Source organism: Hippocampus guttulatus, chromosome 7 (assembly GCF_054856545.1).
Source record: "Hippocampus guttulatus isolate MCC_2025c chromosome 7, RoL_Hgut_1.0, whole genome shotgun sequence".
In the NCBI taxonomy this organism is placed as follows: Eukaryota; Metazoa; Chordata; class Actinopteri; order Syngnathiformes; family Syngnathidae; genus Hippocampus; species Hippocampus guttulatus.
Window position 1 is genome coordinate 14348301 of NC_141267.1, and position 19344 is coordinate 14367644.

The 19344-nt window shown below is 41.6% G+C and overlaps 1 protein-coding gene across 2 annotated transcripts; it reads left to right on the forward strand.

Moving 5' to 3' along the window:
- Positions 1 to 14: 14 nt before the first annotated feature.
- Positions 15 to 13583, forward strand: spata6 (spermatogenesis associated 6). 2 transcript variants are annotated; one of them, XM_086115269.1, is made up of 12 exons: positions 15 to 121; positions 910 to 1047; positions 1178 to 1226; positions 1354 to 1395; positions 1475 to 1602; positions 2777 to 2848; positions 4711 to 5037; positions 6101 to 6197; positions 7207 to 7247; positions 7521 to 7654; positions 10828 to 11004; positions 13452 to 13583. In XM_086115269.1, exons 1-11 carry the CDS (start codon positions 47 to 49, stop codon positions 10925 to 10927), a joined length of 1203 nt encoding a protein of 400 aa, XP_085971395.1. In that variant the 5' UTR covers positions 15 to 46; the 3' UTR covers positions 10928 to 11004; positions 13452 to 13583. The 2 variants fall into 2 exon arrangements, with proteins under 2 accessions (XP_085971395.1, XP_085971396.1); XM_086115270.1 differs by lacking the exon at positions 15 to 121 and adding an exon at positions 528 to 626.
- The last annotated feature ends 5761 nt before the right edge of the window (positions 13584 to 19344 follow it).

The window sequence follows — 19344 nt, forward strand, 5'->3', positions numbered from 1 at the left end:
CCGCTGTTTGGTAGCCATGACAACGGATTTTTCCGACGGGATTTAAATGGCCACGAAGAAGCTCTCCTCGAAAGTGCGCCGAAAGTCTTGGAAATGTACGGTGTTGGTGGATATTCACAAGGTAAGTGCGACGTTCCCAATTTTATTTTTTTTTTGCTTTGTTGTGTAGCAAACTTAACGTGTATGAATATGTGAATGTGAGGCGCTTAGTAAAGGGTTTTGGGCACCATATAGATCAGGGTTGTCCAAACTCGGTCAACAAGGGCCGCTGTCCTGCCTGTTGATCATTTGAATCAGCTGTATTGCAACAGGGAGAGATGGAAAACAGACAGGACCCTTGACATGAGTTGGACGTGCCCGGAGTCAACGAAGCGCTATTTAAGTGCCATCCATTGACCATTTCAAACAAATCTAACCCTTAACGCCGATGACGTATATCTAGTTCCCTTTGCAAGTAAAATCGTATTTTAGTATAATACTTATACCGCATGTCATCGGCAAAAAACTTTTATCTCACTTCCTGTGTTCAAGAGTGGTGCGCATGCCCAGTGCATCATAAACAGGATCTGGTGAAACCCGGGGAAATTTAATATATTTGATGATCCAGATATCGTAAACATCAGAAGGTAACGCCTATGCAGTTTCTATGCATAAAACATGTAATGTAATATTCAAAATTTTTGAAGTCGTGAATTTTGTGTTTTTGTTAGTTCTAATGTCATAATCATTAAAAAGAATTATAACAATAGTTTCACTGATAGTGAATCTAATTTAACGACTAAAATATACATCTTATATGATTCTCATTATTCGTTGTGTTTGATTGTTTTTGTGTTTAATGTATAGCTGCACCATTGTGTACATGTATGGGAAAATTAGATGCGAATGCCCATTTGTATGAATGTGTAGGTCACATGTCGTGGCGTGCGGCTGCCCAAGACAGGAGACATTTACTTTCGAGTTTGTATGATGGGCGAGTGCAGGAAGACTTCCTGCTTGCCGCCGCGCTTCCCCTTAAACTTTAACCAGCGGCTGGTTTTTGAGAAGGTGAGAATGATGACTGTGAATAAACAAAGTTGCTGATCCAATGCTATCCTGTAGCTGATGGGAGAGGATGTCAGTCTAACCTTGTTTACCGAATTGATTCACTTTGTCGCCACACAATGTGCTACACCAGACATACTGCGATGCTGTTGACCCTTCTGCAGTCGTTGACCTCCTAAGAGGTAAATGGCCCTCTTGAGGTTTCCCTCCTCATCTCTCGAGTTCTACATCCGGTGCTGTGCAAGCATGCAGGCTATTAGCTTCTATCTACACTGACTGCTCCTAAATGTGTGCTTTTCTTCCTCTTAGCTGACACAACATCTTTTCAGCTGATTCAGTCGGTGTCTCCAGGTAAGCTTTTTGAGAGCATTATGTTCCCCTGTGCAAAAAGTCATGTGTTTATGCGTATGTGACTTTTTTGCATTGTCAGAGGGTGAGACCCTTGCCTCGATGAAGCAAAACAGCAGAGAGTTCCTGAACCCTGGGCCCAGTCTGAGCGGCGCTGAAGACCCCACGCAGAGAGATGCACTGATGATGGAGCGGTCCTCCACATTTCATGTAGGCTGCCCTCCATCTGCACTATATTTTGTCCTTTTAAAATATTCAAAATATGTCTACCCAGGGTGGCACGGTGGTCGACTGGTTAGCACGTAGGCTTCAGAGTGCGGACGTGCAGGGTTCGATTCCGACTCCGGCCTTCCTGTGCGGAGTTTGCATATTCTCCCTATCTTTGTGTGTGTTTTCTCCGGGTACTCCGGTTTCCTCCCACATTCCAAAAGCATGCATGTTAAGTTCATTGAAGACTCACCCATCAATTTTAATGTATTCATTTATTATGAATTCACCTTCTGTAGTTTTTTTCAGGTCTGTGATAATATGTCTTGAATGCTGCGAAGTGCACAAAAGGTTGCGAAACGCCTCACTTTCTGGACCAAATGTGATCGGAAAAACCTTTTACTCAATAAATTATTTGATCCGGGGTTGATTTGTTATATTTGTAGGAATCTTGATTCCTCATCTAGGACATTTGGATGATTCTATTTTACGGACTTTGTTTTGGGAAATTCCTTTTCTATTTCCAGTGCTCAGAAAGCATATTCAATAAAGCTGCGTGAATTTACCTGTTGAAAATCGGACACGTTTAGGATGATCCAAAGGAGTCAGGTGGTCCTTGACCCCACTCGTGTTCCTCTTGGAGAATGGGCAAAGGTTCCCACAGACACATTGCAACGTCTTGAAGAAAGTCTTCCCCGGAGATTATAATCTGTCACAATTGTGAAAAGGAAGCTCCTCTTTTTCTCCCATTTTCACTGCCTGAAGGTGTCCCAATCCTTTTGGCCATTTAGATCTGAATAGATCACCTTCTAATGATATGACCACCTTGAATTCTCTGTTGAATAGACTGCTCCCCCACTTTTCATTGAAAACTATCGTTTTCCTAAACTATCCTCATCACTCTCCCTAAAGACGCTCATGTTAAAATGTTTTCAAGCCGCGCTCCCCTCCCGCTGTTGCCTCCATGCACATTTGTCTTCGACCGTGTCCCTCCATGAAGCCGTATTTTTGAAACATCACTGGACCCGCGCTCCGTTCTGCAATTTGTTCCACTCAAGACAGGCCGCAGACGAAACAACTGCGGTTATAAATTGGCCTCCCAGGCTTTGTGTGTCTCTCTTTTGTAGTCTTCATCGTCTCCCCCTTTCTCAAGATGTCACTTGTCTTGTGTCTCCAGGGTGCGTTTCCCACTGTGGAGTTTTCAGTGACGTCGTTCATCGAGGAGAGTGTTGGGATGGACGCCTCTCCTGTAAGTGTCCCGACTGCTGCTACTTAAACCAGGGAGATTGTTTACGGATACTGGTTAGCACATCTCGGGGTGAATGCTCTAATGCAGTGGTTCTTAACCTTTTTAGAGGTACCGAACCCAACCAGTTAATATTCATATTCACCGAACCCTTCATGAGTGAAAAATCAATATATATAAAAAGTTTTTTTACAAATTCAAGATGTTAAAAAAAACTCATTTATTAAAAACAGAAAAATGTAAATAAAATTTAAAGCGATAACTATACTTTTTTTATTGTTAATTGTACGACGTACTGTCACAACAGTCACACGTTGACTACCAAGAGAAACAGCACCGATTGGACAAGCAATGTCATGTGATCATCTGCAGCCAATGATGGCCAAGTGGGCGTGTCATAACTAATTAACATGTTGAGTCGCGTTAGTCTTACCCTCCATGGCAGAATCTCCGTCGAACCCCTGGGGTTCGATCAAACCCAGTTTCAGAACCATTGCTCTAATGTTTATATAGTATATACATGGCTAGCAATCGTCTGGCAACCAATCCGGAGTGTATTCCGCCTCTCACCTTAAAGTTAGCCGGGATAGGCTCCAGCTCATCCAGTGACACGAATGGTGACAAGCATCGTAAAATGGATTTTGTGAGAAGAAACATTTAGGCACAATATTCGCTCGACTTTCACAATCGAATGAGAGCCAAAACAAAAGCTGCAATGAAAAGAGAGGGAAAAAAAGCAAAATTTGGAAAGACAATGTGATGTTTCGATGAGTATGCATTTGAACAATATATTATCGTTCTTATAATTTGGAACTGCACTGCATTCGACTGCTCTGTTTCTATTGTTGTTACGTAATCACATTACATTACATGAGAGACAAGAATCGTTCAGATTTTTATGAAAGGGTGATTAAATGTTCTCTTTGACGGTTTGATTCACGCACAAGGTCAAACAGTCAAGTAACAGCAAGACTGTCCAGCAGCAGCAGAAAGAGGTTGTCGACGAAATAGGATGAGCCTATTTTTCTTGATCCCGTTCAATCAAGCTTTAATGAAATGGCAGCGTCAGCGTACAAACGTTCATTCGTTTGGCTTCTCTTAAAAATAGTTTGAGCGTGATGAGATTTCCCTAAATAGCAATTTGGCTCCCTAACTGCTTTAGTTTTATTGTATTAGACCAGAATAAACATTTCATCTAATCTTATTTATCCCAAGATGCCATTACCGACAGGAAGGGGAGGATGAGCTTCGAGGCCATTGGAGTTGTTGCGATAATCCACTGGTTGTTGTGAAGCGGAATGTTTGAGCTCGTGTGCCAGTAACGGTAAACAACTCTTCTGTTTCACCTTTGGGGATACTCGTAGACCCTTTCCAGCAGGGAAGGACAACTGGTGGCCCGCCGGCCCACACTCGGAGTGGCCCTCAATTTATTTTTGTTGGTCAAAACGTTGACTATCGTGGAGCAAGTCCCATTCTAACCTGGCTTGCTAGCATGTCCCAGCGAAACCGTGGATTGGACGCCAGCAGGGCACAATTAGACAAACAGACCGATGGACAAGTTTGAGAGTTTTCAATCAACCTACCATGCATGTTTTTTGGAATGCGGGAGGCAACGGAAATACCCGGAGAAATCCCATGCGGAAAACATGTAAATTCCTAAAATCCGCATTCCAGCCCACAACGTCTTCACTGTCAGGCAGATGTGCTAATCAGTCGTCCGCCCACGGTGACCATAGCATTTTGTCATGCATCTCACTGTCCTATGTGGGCCCCCCCAGTAGCGCTTATGCAAAATTGTGGCACCCTACGTCATTGAAGTTTGCCATCCCTGCCTTCAACTTGCTGTTGTATTTCTGTCCTCGCAGATGAGCGGCCTCGCCGGAGGGAGGCCATCTTCGACGTGGGCAAGGAAGTCTTCAAGCTACGAAGGACGGTCCGCATTCAGACGCTCCACCTCGCCGCCCCCGTGCCGCCATATTTCCTGCGAGGCAAAAAAAAAGCCACCGAAACACGCGGTTTGTCTGGAACCGGGCTACCAGCGGCCCACTGTTGCCTCCACGACGCGGGCGCTGTCGCCTTACACTCACCGAAAAATGTGCCAGCTCTCCCTGGATGCTGAGCAAAGGCTTCGACACCTGCGGCTCGGACCGCACCTCTTCAGGAAGGAGACAGAGAGCCTCCCTCCGTTCCTGGTTGCTACTCGCACATTCCTCGACATAAAATGATGTACAGTTGCGTTTGAACCCTTTCAGCCACCCTGGAACCTGATAACACGATAAGATATCCGCTGTAGTAGCCGCTGTCCCTGAAAGGGTACAAAAGTGGTACCCGAATGGCACGCGAGGAGAAAAGAGGGACTGACCCTCTTGATGGCACCAAGGAGCCACCAAAAATATGGCCTTCATGTTTTTGTAATCCGAAACTGAATGGCCACCTCTCCGAGAATGTCAATCAAAACTCGGATTTATTTTCTTTGAAAACAAATGTTGTGCTTTTTTTTTTTCTTTTCTTTTATGTTTCCATACAACTCGTGTGTTGAATTTCATTTGAGTAAGCGGGCGCACACAGCGATGTGGCTAGTGAGCGTAGTTCTTACCTCTTGGGGAGCTTACAAATGTGAACATGATTAATATAGCAGGAGGATTAAGTGGACGTCATAATAATAGGGCAGCGTTAATCTCCGCACCTGAGCCGTTAATGGATTGTGACGTCGCCGACAGCGTTTCACTGAGGGATTCGAAAGAGCCGCCGAGGTTAAGAGGGTGCGGTTATTAGTGAACGTTTGATTTTGTGTGCGTGTGGGGGGGGGGGGGGGGTATCACTGCTGCAGGGGATTTGCATATCAAGGCCAGAGATTTTCCGAAGGAGGACATGTTGTCCCTCCTTTTCCTTGCGCTATTCCCGCCTCTTCACTTTGACATCCACTCTTAATCCCGATGTACGAGCTGTCAAAATCCCCGAGCACTCTCTTTTTAAAGGGAGGAATTAAGCACTGCAATGCGGTGAACGGAATTTACCCGAATAACACTGCCATTGCTCTGCTTTTGCCTGAGGGAGCCCACCCTGGACAATTAACCCAGGTAATTGAGAGTCAAATTGCAATTAGCGAATAGATACCTAATGAAGTGGATCCAACAGGAGGCACATTCGTTTTAAGAGTAGTCCTGTTTTCTTAAAAACCCTTGTTGCTTGATTCCGACGCGTCGGAGAATAAACGTGTCAATATGATGATGATCTGTTGTTGTGTGCTGACAGGTTCCGACGCGTAGTAGTCAGATGGATGCCTACTCGCCTCCGCCACAGAGTTACGCGCACTGCTGCCACACAGTCAGCCTCTCGGATGACGACTTGGGTAGGCGACACGAAGCAAACTTGAAACGTACAGAAAATGTTTTGGTCTTGGGTTTCCACGAAAATAAAGGCCATGGAAGGAACCGTGAATTCATATGAAACCTCATTTACTCGCATGGTTCGATTTAACTTTATAACTGGTTCACTCTGACAACTTCACAAAATACTAACAAGTGTGGCGTAAGCCAGACGACAACAATAATGTAAAAAAAATAATAATAATCTGACGCTTATCCCTTGTCATGTTTTACAAAAGTGAAACAGATTTCTTAAGCACTGAATTTATCTCGACTCTATAGAAATAAATCCATTCATTCATTTTCTGATCGACTTATCCTCATAAGGGTCGCGGGGGGTGCTGGAGCCTATCCCGGCCGTCTTCGGGCAGTAGGCGGGGGACACCCTGAACCGGTCGTCAGCCAATCGCAGGGCACACAGAAACGAACAACCATCCACGCCCACACTCACACCGAGGGACAATTTAGAGTGTTCACTCAGCCTGCCATGCAGGTTTTTGGAATGTGGGAGGAAACCGGAGTACCCGGAGAAAACCCACGCCGGCCCGGGCAGAACATTCAAATTCCACACTGGGAGGCCGAAGCTGGAATTGAACCCGGTACCTCTGCACTGCGAGGTCGACGCGCTAACCACTGCACCCACTGCCCCTCTATATATAAATAAATAAAATATAAATCATAAAAGAAAATAAAAAAATCCTCCCAAACAAAATGATGCAGGTTTTTTGTTTTCCCCAAAATTGCAGTGTTCCCGAGGTGAAAATTATTTAACCATGAATGTCAAAAGAAGAATGTTGCTGAATCATGATGACGGCAAAATCAATCAACATTGTCGACTTCATTGACCGAAGAAGCCGTCTTTCATTTCAAGTGTGCGCTCGCAAATCAGCAAGACTTTGAAATGTTAGTTGATTGTTGTCCTTTTGAAATGTATCTTGTTGTGTGGTTTTTTTTTGTATGAAATAAAGCCCAGCGCTCTCATTGTCTTTGCAGATTTTCTCCTTGACACTTCCTACAGACCGAGAGCATCCAGAGTAAGTCTTGATGACAACATTGCATTATCTTTAAAATAACAATTCTTTTCAAAGTGCAACGCCATCAACAAACAATGAGATAAATTCAAACTTCACTTCAAGACCATCCCCCCCGGGGCAAAGAGTCCCCCATTTTTAAATTCAGTTTTTAAATAGTTGAACTCTGCGTTTCCTTCTCTCTGCATGTCTCCCTACTTCAAACGTGTGCGAAATAAATAAACCCTCAGGCGACAACCATTTTTTTTCACTTCAAACTCATTAAACCCGTTGCAGATGCGGTCAGTTCGCGCGTGGTCGTCTCCCGGGCGGCCATTCAGATGTGATGAGCTGAGCCAAAGTCCTCATCGAGGCTCCGCCGTGTCAAAGAGGAGAGGCCCCGTGACTACCAAGCAATCCCTCAGGGAAAGGTGAAAGAACGCCTCCCGCACTCACAATACTAATTTCGCATGTAGAAAATCAGGCTGTCGACTATAATTGTCAAAATAATGGTACGAAACGGGCTGACAATCTTAACGCGATCAATATTTACGACCAAAAATCTTTATGTGTGGGGAAAGCCGCTACTTTTGACCGGACCCTGCTAGCAGTTTTGGTTGTCAACCCCCAAGTCTTTGTCGGAGCCGTCGTTGCTTCCTGGTGTGACACACGAAACCCTCTCGCATCATCACACGAGATCTCGCCAAAACCAAAGAACGGCAGAATGTCCCAGATCTGCACCATTCATCACCAATGTTTCCAGAGTGTTTCCAAAACCAAGAAAGATTTGTACTTTATTGCCGTCTGAAGAATCCACTTTTGTACATAACACGACATCAGCTAAGACATGCTTGTTTGTTTTATCAATGGCCATTTCCTTGTTGCTCACCCCCGACCAGTTTTCGGACAAATCCACTCGTGAGTCAGTCAGGATTATTTGGTAAGCAGTGAAATTGATATCGTCAAATATAAAATTGTAACCTTAGAGCAGTGGTTCTTAACTTGGGTTCGATCGAACTCTAGTGGTTGGGTGAATCAGTCTCTCGGGTTCACCGGAGCTTCTGCCATGGAGGTTAAGACACACCCGACTCAACATGTCAATTAGTTATGACACGCCCGCTGGCTGCAGATTATCACATGACATTGCTTGTCCAATCGGTGATGCAGAAAATTTAGTTCGCTAAGTCGTCAACGTGTGACGGTCGTGACAGTACGTCATCCACGGTTCATTTTGCGCACAATTTAAAAATAACTTATACTTGTGTCTTGAAATTTCATTGACTTTTTTTCAGTTTTTTATAAATGTGTTTTTTATGTGTTGAATTTATATATATACTGTATATAAAAAAAAATTTCCACTGACGAAGGGTTCGATGAATGTGCAAACAAATTAACAGGGTTAAGAACCACTGCCTTAGACATTACCTATTTTACTGGAATGAAAGTACACCTTTCCCACAACCCGTAGGTAATTTCGCATGTACTTGGGTGATAGTTTTCGCAATAAAATAATGGCTCTACTTGAGGATTAAAAAAATAATAATAATTTCTTCAATTTTTCAAACACCCTCCGGTCATTTCTATTGTAATTTGTACTAGGCTGCTGTCATGTACTGTAAGTGTACTTTTCGCCTTTTGGGTAGTGCACTTTTACCCGTCACAGCGCCCCCAGAAACAAGTAAACATTCAGGCTGACAGCAAACTGGTGACCCTGAGTTGTCTTGACAGATCCGAACACTTGATATCTGATCGCCATCCCGGATTTGGATCTTTGCTCAGGCTAACCTGTTTGCATGTTCTCCTCGTGCTTGTGTGGCTTTTTTTGTCGCTACTCCGGCGACCTCCCACACTGCAAAAATCATGCATGCCAAGCTTTTCACAGTCACATTAACGCCTCTGGAAATGTAAATTTTCATTCAACTTTATCACATGTACTATTCCACGAATACATTTCGGCAACGGCCTTCAACTCAGAAACTTTTCCGCTTAAAGATCCCTGTTAATTTTCTTCACATTCCTGCCCGAGCAGGCGATGGGAACTTAATCCTTCTCTTGTCACGTTTGCCATGATGAATTCCACCCAGTGTGTCTGTGTAAAGAAATACACGCTTGTTGTTTACTCGCAGGATCTTTACAGACAAAGAGGCGCCTGCCTGTTGTCCCAATGATGGGATATAGAACAGCTACTTGGCAATCCCGTGAGCTGGTGGTCGCATGTGTGTGCGCTAAATTAGAGGCGCTGATGTCCCGTCATGTTTGTTCATTACCGGGAGCCGAGGAGGGAAAACAAAGAGGAAAAGTTTATTGATTTGTGTGGCTGCCTCACTCTTGATAACTTTGACCCGACGCTGACTAATACGTTGACAAGAGACCTTGTCATCCATCACGCCAGCTGCCAGTCAATCTCGCGGCCGACGCCCATGTTGGATTGCCGTCGTCTCCTCTCACACCGCCAGAACATCTCTGCTCCAAACTCAGCTCATAAGCAAACATTAAAATCAATAGACAATCTCACCGCCGAGTCCGTTGCAGGAAATGAACAATTGTTTTGTGGCAATTGAAAACGCCACAAGAGTTGCAGTGTGTCAGATTAGAGCAGCGAGGAGAAGGTCACGGCCCGCGACTTCACTCGCGTTTCGTTTTGTGATGACACCCAAAGCTCTGACATCTCAAGTCTGTCCTTGCTTCTCCTTTCTGACTTTCAGACTTGATTTCGACTGCATATGAAATATTTCATGGCATGGTGGAGTAGTGGTTATTTCACCATTCTTGAATCTGAAAAAAAGAGCAGAGAAAAAAGGGCTACATATTTGGTTTACTGATTTACTGTAAACAATGACGTTTAAAAAAAAAAGTCAAATACTTTCTACATGTACTGTACACTAACGTGATTTATTTATTGTACTAAAGACTTCATTCATTAATACCATTCGGAGAATAGAATAAAAATATCAGTAACATATTGTGTACGTAATTTATAAATGACTGAAACTTAATTGCAGGGAACAAAACAGCTTTCATTCTCGTGAAGCACTTTAAAATGCAGTTGGCTAAAATTATACACAATACCTCTGGAGGGATATCTCCGTAAAGCAAAAAAAAAAAAAAAACATTTCATCCAGCTTTTAGTGTATCTCATCGGTTTGTAATGTTTTGCTGTATTTCTAAATGATTTGTCTTCAAGATTGGATGGAAAAACTCGACCCCCTCGATTGCAAGGAAGTTGAGGAGCAGTTGGAGTTGTATTTGTATTGATTCATGTGGGGCTGCAGCGCCGCTTAGTGGACAAAAGTAAAATTGTCAGAGTGATGCGGGCTTCAAATCTACAACACTTCGTCTTCTCCCCCAAAAATATTAAAACATGGACGGACTTTTATTTTATTCTTTATTTAACTCCGCAGAAGTGCTTTCAACTGTATTAGCTACTTGTATCACGTCATGCAATTCAACACAAAATGCCTTTTCAAAGATGGGAAGCTCAGCTGAAATATATCAATAGTTTTTGTACTGGATTTCATCATATACGCTCTTTTCGTGACTATTTTTGTTTCGGTTTTGCCAAATGTTTCCAACTCAATTTGTTTCCTTTGTTTGGCCTTCCCAGGCTGCATGCCAATGATCCCAGTCCATCATACTGGGAGCAGATCCACAGCAGAGTCCAGAAGATTCTTCTGACACACAGAGTCCCCTTTGACGTCGACTGACCTTCTGGACGCAAACGGAGTGAACTGAATAGGCATCACGTTAGCGTTGAAAGTACACGCTGACCAACATTGGTGCGGTGAGTCTCACAGAAGCTATTTACCGGTAATTTGTTTGATAGCAAGCCATGTTTCAAACACCTGCTGGGCCTTTTTGGTCTTCGCTCACCCCGCTCGACAAAGACGTCGCTGCATGGTGATACTGTATTCAAAGGTGAACAGACTTTTTTTTTTTTTTTTTTTTGAAGTTACGTATAAAATCATCTTGGAAAAAAAAAGCAGCGCTATGTGCACGAAAGATATATGATTTTAGAGCACGAGGTAGACAAAGCCCACAAAAGGAACATTAGTAATCCTAAAATACATCTTTATTCAAGGTATCATCAGGTCCATAAATATTGGGACGTCAACAGTATTGTTTTTGGCTTGAAACACGACCACAAAAGAAACAATTGACATGAACAAGATGTGCTTCAATTAGACCTTTCAGCTTTGATGTGAAATATCCATCCATCCATCCATTTTCTGATCCGCTTATCCTCACAAGGGTGTCAGGGCATACTGGACCCTGTCCTAGCTGTTTTTGGGGAGTAGTGATGTGTCGGTCGCGAACGAGCCGGTACAAAGAATCGGCTCTTTGAAGTGAACGATGAGAGTGAACGGCCCCTGTCATTTTCCTTCTCTCTCTCTTTCTCTCTCCCCCCCCCCCTCCCTCTCTATGTCGCTCTCTCTTTTTCACGTGTCTGAAGCAAGGTTTGGCAGTGGCTTAGCTTGCTGCCGTGCTCAGAGAGGTAGACCAGAAGAGAAAGGGGAGGGGCGAGGGGCTTGGTTGGTAGGGACTGCACACAGTGCTCGCTGAGCACATGCTCCATTGTAGTGATGGGAATTCCGGCTCTTTTTAGAGAGCCGGTTCTTTTGCTTCGGCTCACTAAAAAGAGCCGGCTCTTTCGGCTCCCAAATGGCTCCTCAGTTTTTTTGTTGCTTAAATTAATTTACTACCAAAAATAACGTAAGATTATGTGGAAAATGAATTACTAATGTAAAAAATATACAGTATATCAAATATTTATTATTTATATGGCTTGATTTATATTCTTCTGAACATACTCAACATGGAGTACAACATGTAGTGCTACAAAAAATAAATTACAAAGTACAAGAACAAAGACCCATCTCAAAACAAGGTCAACAAAAAGTTCCAATCTCTGATTGTGTATATTTATACGCTTTTAACTATTTACAATACAATACAATACATGCTGATTTATATAGCGCTTTCACAACAGCGGCAGCTGAAACAAAGCGCTTAACAAAACAGTTAACATAAAGTAAAATAAAATAAATAAACACAATTTTACAGTAAAACAACATAAGTAAGCTTTGATTACCACACAACAAGTTATGAATTAAAATTTGATGTTGGATATTTTAACCTTGCACAGTCTACACGCTGCCTTTGAACTATCACGTAAGTTGAAATAAGTCAAAATTTCAGTGCGTTTCCTATCCATTTTCTCGCCTTTCCACTTTCCACCGTGTTGTTTTTTTCTCTGTAGCGCTATCGAGCTCTCTCTCGTCTCCCTGTTTCTCCTGTTCGTGTGCTGCTCACAGTGTGCTGCTGTTGTGTGTCTCTAACTCCTCCCCCTTCTCTTCACTGCAGCGTGTGTGTGTGCGGGTGGGTGTGTGTGCGCGTGTGTGAGTGAGTGTGTCTGTGTGTGTGTGTGTGTGTGTGTGTGTGTGTGTGTGTGTGTGTGTGTGTGTGTGTGTGTGTGTGTGTGTGTGTGTGTGTGTGTGTGTAACCCTCCCTTCCCTCTTCTACCACGGATCTTAACCAATCACCTGCAGCTTTAACCGAAGGAGGGGGAAAACACAGGAGAAAAAAAAATGTCTGCTCCTATTAGGAGCCGGCTCCCTATTAGGAGCCGGCTCCAGTCGTTCACTTCAAAGAGCCGGCTCTAAGAGCTGGTTCGTTCGCGAACGACACATCACAACTCCAGTGCGTCTGTGCAGCCACAGACAGACGAAGGAATTGACTTACCCAGTTCCAACTCATCCAGAGGATCATAAACACAACGACAAAGACCAACATGTTGAGACAGCAACTGATAAAGGTACCCAGAGAGTTGTATTTTTTCGGTGGGACTGTACTTGTAAAGTTGAGAGCCACTTCAGGCGAAGGCTTGTTATTCCTATTGGTCACCAGCAAACGGCGCCCTTACGTTTCCTAAAGACCTTGTCAACACCGTTGACGGCGGGCGCGAGCCTCTTGCGAGTTTGCGGTCGAATTTTACAATGATTCTTACTGCTGTTAGCTGACATTGGAAAGTGAAATCGGGTTTATTGTTTCTCCTTGCCAATGGCGGGCCCTCTGCTGGAGTTTGAGACCGAAATGTTTCTGACATGTTGACCGATATACAGTGAATACTTTGAGGGGGAAAAGTTATCGGGGCACTCAGAAAGTCATCCGATGTTTCCTCCCCAATCTGAAACGAAGTTTGATTTCACCTTGATCCTTTGGGTTTTGCAGGTTCTTCAGACCCAGCAGAGAGCACCCCGCAAGCATCCAGACGAGACTTGCGTCTCAACTATTCCAGAGGAGTTGCCCTGATCAACAAAGAATCTTGAAACAATGAATAAAGTTGGCTTGCACGTTTTGGTAGTGTGTGTAATGGGCGTTTTATTTGCACTTTATTCACGCTCGCCAAGAACAAATGGTGTCAAACATAAGGCCCGCGGGCCGGAACCAGCCCGCAAGGAGGTTTGATCAGGCCCGCAGGATAATTTAAAAGTGAAAAAAATGCATAAAAGACATGAATGAATATGTTTAATAAAGTGCAATTCATGGAATATCCGCTAGGCGGACACAGTTTTGATCAGAGGAAAAGACAACATTGTTTTGATCAGAGAAGAAGACAACAGCAGCCTCAGTCTGTCACTGAGACAGACCCAACACAGCAGACGCTATCAAGGACATGTGAATACTTTATTCTTTTCACATATTATAGCACTCTCCGTAGTTTGTCAGGTGTAGGCAGGGATTACATTTAAATTTTATATGCTCATGTAAATGGTTTAAAAATTCCTTTCTTTATAAATCTCGTTTAATCTTAAAAGTGTATTACTATATTTTTCAAGACCAATTACTTGTTAATTTTTTGTGCCTTTGTAGAGTCAGTGGGATCAGTTGCAATGCATATACAGTCAAACCTCGGTTTTCATCTATAATCCGTTCCAGAGGGCTGTTCGAAAACCGAATTGTTCAAAAACTGAAACCACGCTCTTTTTAAAATAAAAATGTTTATTGAACACATCTGCTCACAATGGAAAGCAACACAAGGAAGCGTCACTTCCTCGTCTACCCGAGGAAGCGTCACTTCCTCGTGTATGAAAGGCAAGAGGTAGTGATGGCGGGATGAAGCCCCGTGAATGTATCGAGTCATTTGGGCCAATTGATTCGCCAAAAGGCTGATCAAACGATAACCTATTTAATAGCTCATTCAGTAGTGCTGACATCTGCTGGTCATTTGATGTAACGCAGATGTTATGTGGTTAACAGGCAACAAACCAGTAAATCTGCACAAAATAATAGGCGTTTTTAGCCGAAAAAAACGACCATGTATAGTAAGGCGTTTTTAAACGAAAAAAACGACCATGTATAGGAAGGCGTTTTTAGACAATAAAAATGACCATGTATAGGAAGGCGTTTTTATCCGAAAAAAAACTGACCATGTATAATAAGGCGTTTTTAAGTGAAATAAACGACCATGTATAGGAAGGCGTTTTTAGAAGAAAATACGACCATGAATAGTAAGGCGTCTTTAGATGAAAAAAACGACCATGTATAGGAAGGTGTTTTTAGCCGGAAAAAAACGACCATGAATAAATAGTAAGGCGTTTTTAGATGGAAAAAAACGACCATGTATGGGAAGGCATTTTTAGACGAAAAAAACGACCATGTTTTTATCCGGAAAAAAAAAAAACATGTATAGCAAGGCCCTGCGATTGGCTGGCAACCGGTTCAGGGTGTCCCCCGCCTACTGCCCGAAGACGGCTGGGATAGGCTCCAGCACCCCCCGCGACCCTTGTGAGGATCAAGCGGTTCGGATAATGAATGAATGAATGAATGTATAGCAAGGCGTTTTTATCCGAAAAAAATGACCATCTATAGTGAATCGTTTTTAGACAAAAAAAAAAAAAACGACCATGTATGGTAAGGCGTTTTTAGACGAAAGAAACGACCATGTATTGGAAGGCGTTTTTAGACAAAAAAACGACCACGTACAGAAAGGCCTTCTTAGCAAGAAAAAAACGACCATGTATAGGAAGGCGTTTTTAGACGAAAAAAACGACCACGTATAGTAAGCCGTTTTTATCAAAAAAAAACCCGACCATCATATAGTAAGGCGCTTTTAAACGAAAAAAACGACCATGTACAGGAAGGCGTTTTTAGCCGATAATAACGACCATGTATTGTAAGGCGTTTTAATTCGAAGAAAATCGACCATGAATAGTAAGAAGCTTTTAGCCGAAAAAAAAGACCATGTATAGTAAGGCGTTTTTAGCCGAAAAAAACCACCATGTATAGTTGTTCTACTTCTTCCTTTCATAACTTTGCTGCTGTGAATTGGGAATTTCTCCATTGCGAGACTAATAAAGGTTTTTCTTATCTTATCTTAAGGCATTTTTAGCTGAAAAAAACCCACCATGTATATATAGAAAGGCGATATAGACGAAAAAAAAACGACCTTGGATTGTAAGGGGTTTTTAGCCGAAAAAAACGGACATGTATAGTATGGCGTTTTAACTCGTAAAAAACAACCATGTACAGTATAGTAAGGCGTTTTAGCCGGAAAAAAAACGACCATATATAGTCAGGGGTTTTTAGATGAAAAAGACGACCATGTATAGTAAGGCGTTTTAAGACGAAAAAAAGACCATGTATATAAAGCGTTTTTAGCTGAAAAAAACGACCATGTATAGTAAGGTGTTTTTAGCCGGAAAAAAACGACCATGAATAAATAGTAAGGCGTTTTTAGATGGAAAAAAACGACCATGTATAGGAAGGCATTTTTAGACGAAAAAAACGACCATGTTTTTATCCGGAAAAAAAAAACATGTATAGCAAGGCGTTTTTATCCGAAAAAAATGACCATCTATAGTGAATCGTTTTTAGACAAAAAAAAAAAAAACGACCATGTATGGTAAGGCGTTTTTAGACGAAAAAAACGACCATGTTTTTATCCGGAAAAAAAAAAAACATGTATAGCAAGGCGTTTTTATCCGAAAAAAATGACCATCTATAGTGAATCGTTTTTAGACAAAAAAAACAAAAACGACCATGTATGGTAAGGCGTTTTTAGACGAAAAAAACGACCATGTATTGGAAGGCGTTTTTAGACAAAAAAACGACCACGTACAGAAAGGCCTTCTTAGCAAGAAAAAAACGACCAGGTATAGGAAGGCGTTTTTAGACGAAAAAAACGACCATGTATAGTAAGCCGTTTTTATCAAAAAAAAAAACCCCGACCATCATATAGTAAGGCGCTTTTAAACGAAAAAAACGACCATGTACAGGAAGGCGTTTTTAGCCGATAATAACGACCATGTATTGTAAGGCGTTTTAATTCAAAAAAATCGACCATGAATAGTAAGAAGTTTTTAGCTGAAAAAAAGACCATGTATAGTAAGATGTTTTTAGCCGAAAAAAACCACCATGTATAGTAAGCCGTTTTTAGATGAAAAAAACGACCATGTATAGGAAGGCGTTTTTAGACGAAAAAAACGATCATGTATAGAAAGGCGTTTTTATCAAAAAAAAACCCGACCATGTAGTAAGGCGTTTTTAAACAAAAAAAAACAACCATGTAAAGGAAGGCGAAAATTGTCGTTTTTTTCGGGCTAAAAACGCCTTACTATACTATGTTGTTTTTTTCATTCAAAAAACGCCTTACTATACATGGTCGTTTTTTTCGTGCTAAAAAAGCCTTACTATACATGGTCGGTTTTTTTGGGCAAAAAACGTCTTACTATACATGGTCGTTTTTTTGGGGCTAAAAACGCCTTACCATACATGGTCGTTTTCTTTGGGCTAAAAACGCCTTACTATACATGGTTGTTTTTTTGGGCTAAAAACGCCTTACTATACTATGTCGTTTTTTTGGGCAAAAAACCCTTCTTATATATGGTCGTTTTTTTCAGCTAAAAACGCTTTATATACATGGTCTTTTTTTCGTCTTAAAACGCCTTACTATATATACATGGTCGTCTTTCTCATCTAAAAACCCCTGACTATATATGGTCGTTTTTTTTCCGGCTAAAATGCCTTACTATACTGTACATGTCGTTTTTTTCGTGCGAAAAACGCCTTACTATACTATGTCGTTTTTTTCGGGCTAAAAACGGCTTACTATACTATGTCGTTTTTTTCGGAGAAAAAACGCCTTACTATACATGGTCGTTTTTTTCGTTCGAAAAACGCCTTACTATACATGGTCATTTTTTGGGGGCTAAAAACGCCTTACTATACATGGTCGTTTTTTTTGGGCTAAAAACGCCTTACTATATATACTATGTCGTTTTTTTCAGGCTAAAAACGCCTTACTATAGTATGTCGTTTTTTTCGGGCGAAAAACGCCTTACTATACATGGTCGGTTTTTTCGGGCTAAAAACGCCTTACTATACATGGTCGTTTTTTTCGGGCTAAAAACGCCTTACCATACTATGTCGTTTTTTTCGGGCTAAAAACGCCTTACTATACATGGTTGTTTTTTTCGGGCGAAAAACGCCTTACTATACTATGTCGTTTTTTTCGGGCGAAAAATGCCTTACTATACATGGTCGTTTTTTTCGGGCTAAAAACGCCTTACTATACATGGTCGTTTTTTTCAGGCTAAAAACGCCTTACTATACATGGTCGGTTTTTTTGGGCTAAAAACGCCTTACTATACATGGTCGGGGGTTTTTTGGGCTAAAAACGCCTTACTATACTATGTCGTTTTTTTCAGGCGAAAAACCCCTTATTATACATAGTCGTTTTTTTTTGGCCTAAAAACGCCTTACTATACTATGTTGTTTTTTTCAGGCAAAAAACGCCTTACTATACATGGTTGTTTTTTTCGGCCTAAAAACGCCTTACTATATATACTATGTCGTTTTTTTCGGGCAAAAAATGCCTTACTATACTATGTCGTTTTTTTGGGCTAAAAACGCCTTACTATACATGGTCGTTTTTTTCGGGCAAAAACGCCTTATTATACTATGTCGTTTTTTTCAGGCGAAAAACCCCTTACTATACATGGTCGGTTTTTTTTGGCCTAAAAACGCCTTACTATATATGTAAAGTAAGGCTAAAAACGCCTTACTATACATGGTCGGTTTTTTTGGGCTAAAAACGCCTTACTATACATGGTCGGGGTTTTTTTGGGCTAAAAACGCCTTACTATACTATGTCGTTTTTTTCAGGCGAAAAACCTCTTACTATACATAGTCGGGGTTTTTTGGCCTAAAAACGCCTTACTATACTATGTTGTTTTTTTCAGGCAAAAAACGCCTTACTATACATGGTTGTTTTTTTCGGCCTAAAAACGCCTTACTATATATACTATGTCGTTTTTTTCGGGCTAAAAACGCCTTACTATACATGTTTGTTTTTTTCGGGCTAAAAACGCCTTACTATACTATGTCGTTTTTTTCGGGCGAAAAACGCCTTACTTTACATGGTCGTTTTTTTCGGCCTAAAAATGCCTTACTATACTATGTCGTTTATTTCGGGCGAAAAACGCCTTACTATACATGGTTGTTTTTTTCGGCCTAAAAACGCCTTACTATATATACTATGTCTTTTGGGGCTAAAAACACCTTACTATACATGGTTGTTTTTTTGGGCTAAAAACGTCTTACTATACTATGTCGTTTTTTTGGGCAAAAAACGCCTTACTATATATACTATGTCGTTTTTTTCAGGCGAAAAATGCCTTACTATACTTTCGGGTTTTTGGGGCTAAAAACGCCTTACTATACATGGTCGTTTTTTTTGGGCTAAAAACGCCTTACTATACATGGTTGGGTTTTTTTTGGGCTAAAAACGCCTTACTATATACTATGTCGTTTTTTTCAGGCAAAAAACGCCTTACTATACTATGTCGTTTTTTTCGGGCGAAAAACGCCCTACTATACATGGTCGTTTTTTTCGGCCTAAAAACGCCTTACTATACTATGTTGTTTTTTTTCAGGCAAAAAACGCCTTACTATACATGGTCGTTTTTTTCGGCCTAAAAACGCCTTACTATACTATGTCGTTTTTTTGGGCTAAAAACGCCTTACTATACTATGTCGTTTTTTTGGGCGAAAAACGCCTTACTATACTATGTCGTGTTTTTTGGGCTAAAAACGCCTTACTATACTATGTCGTTTATTTCGG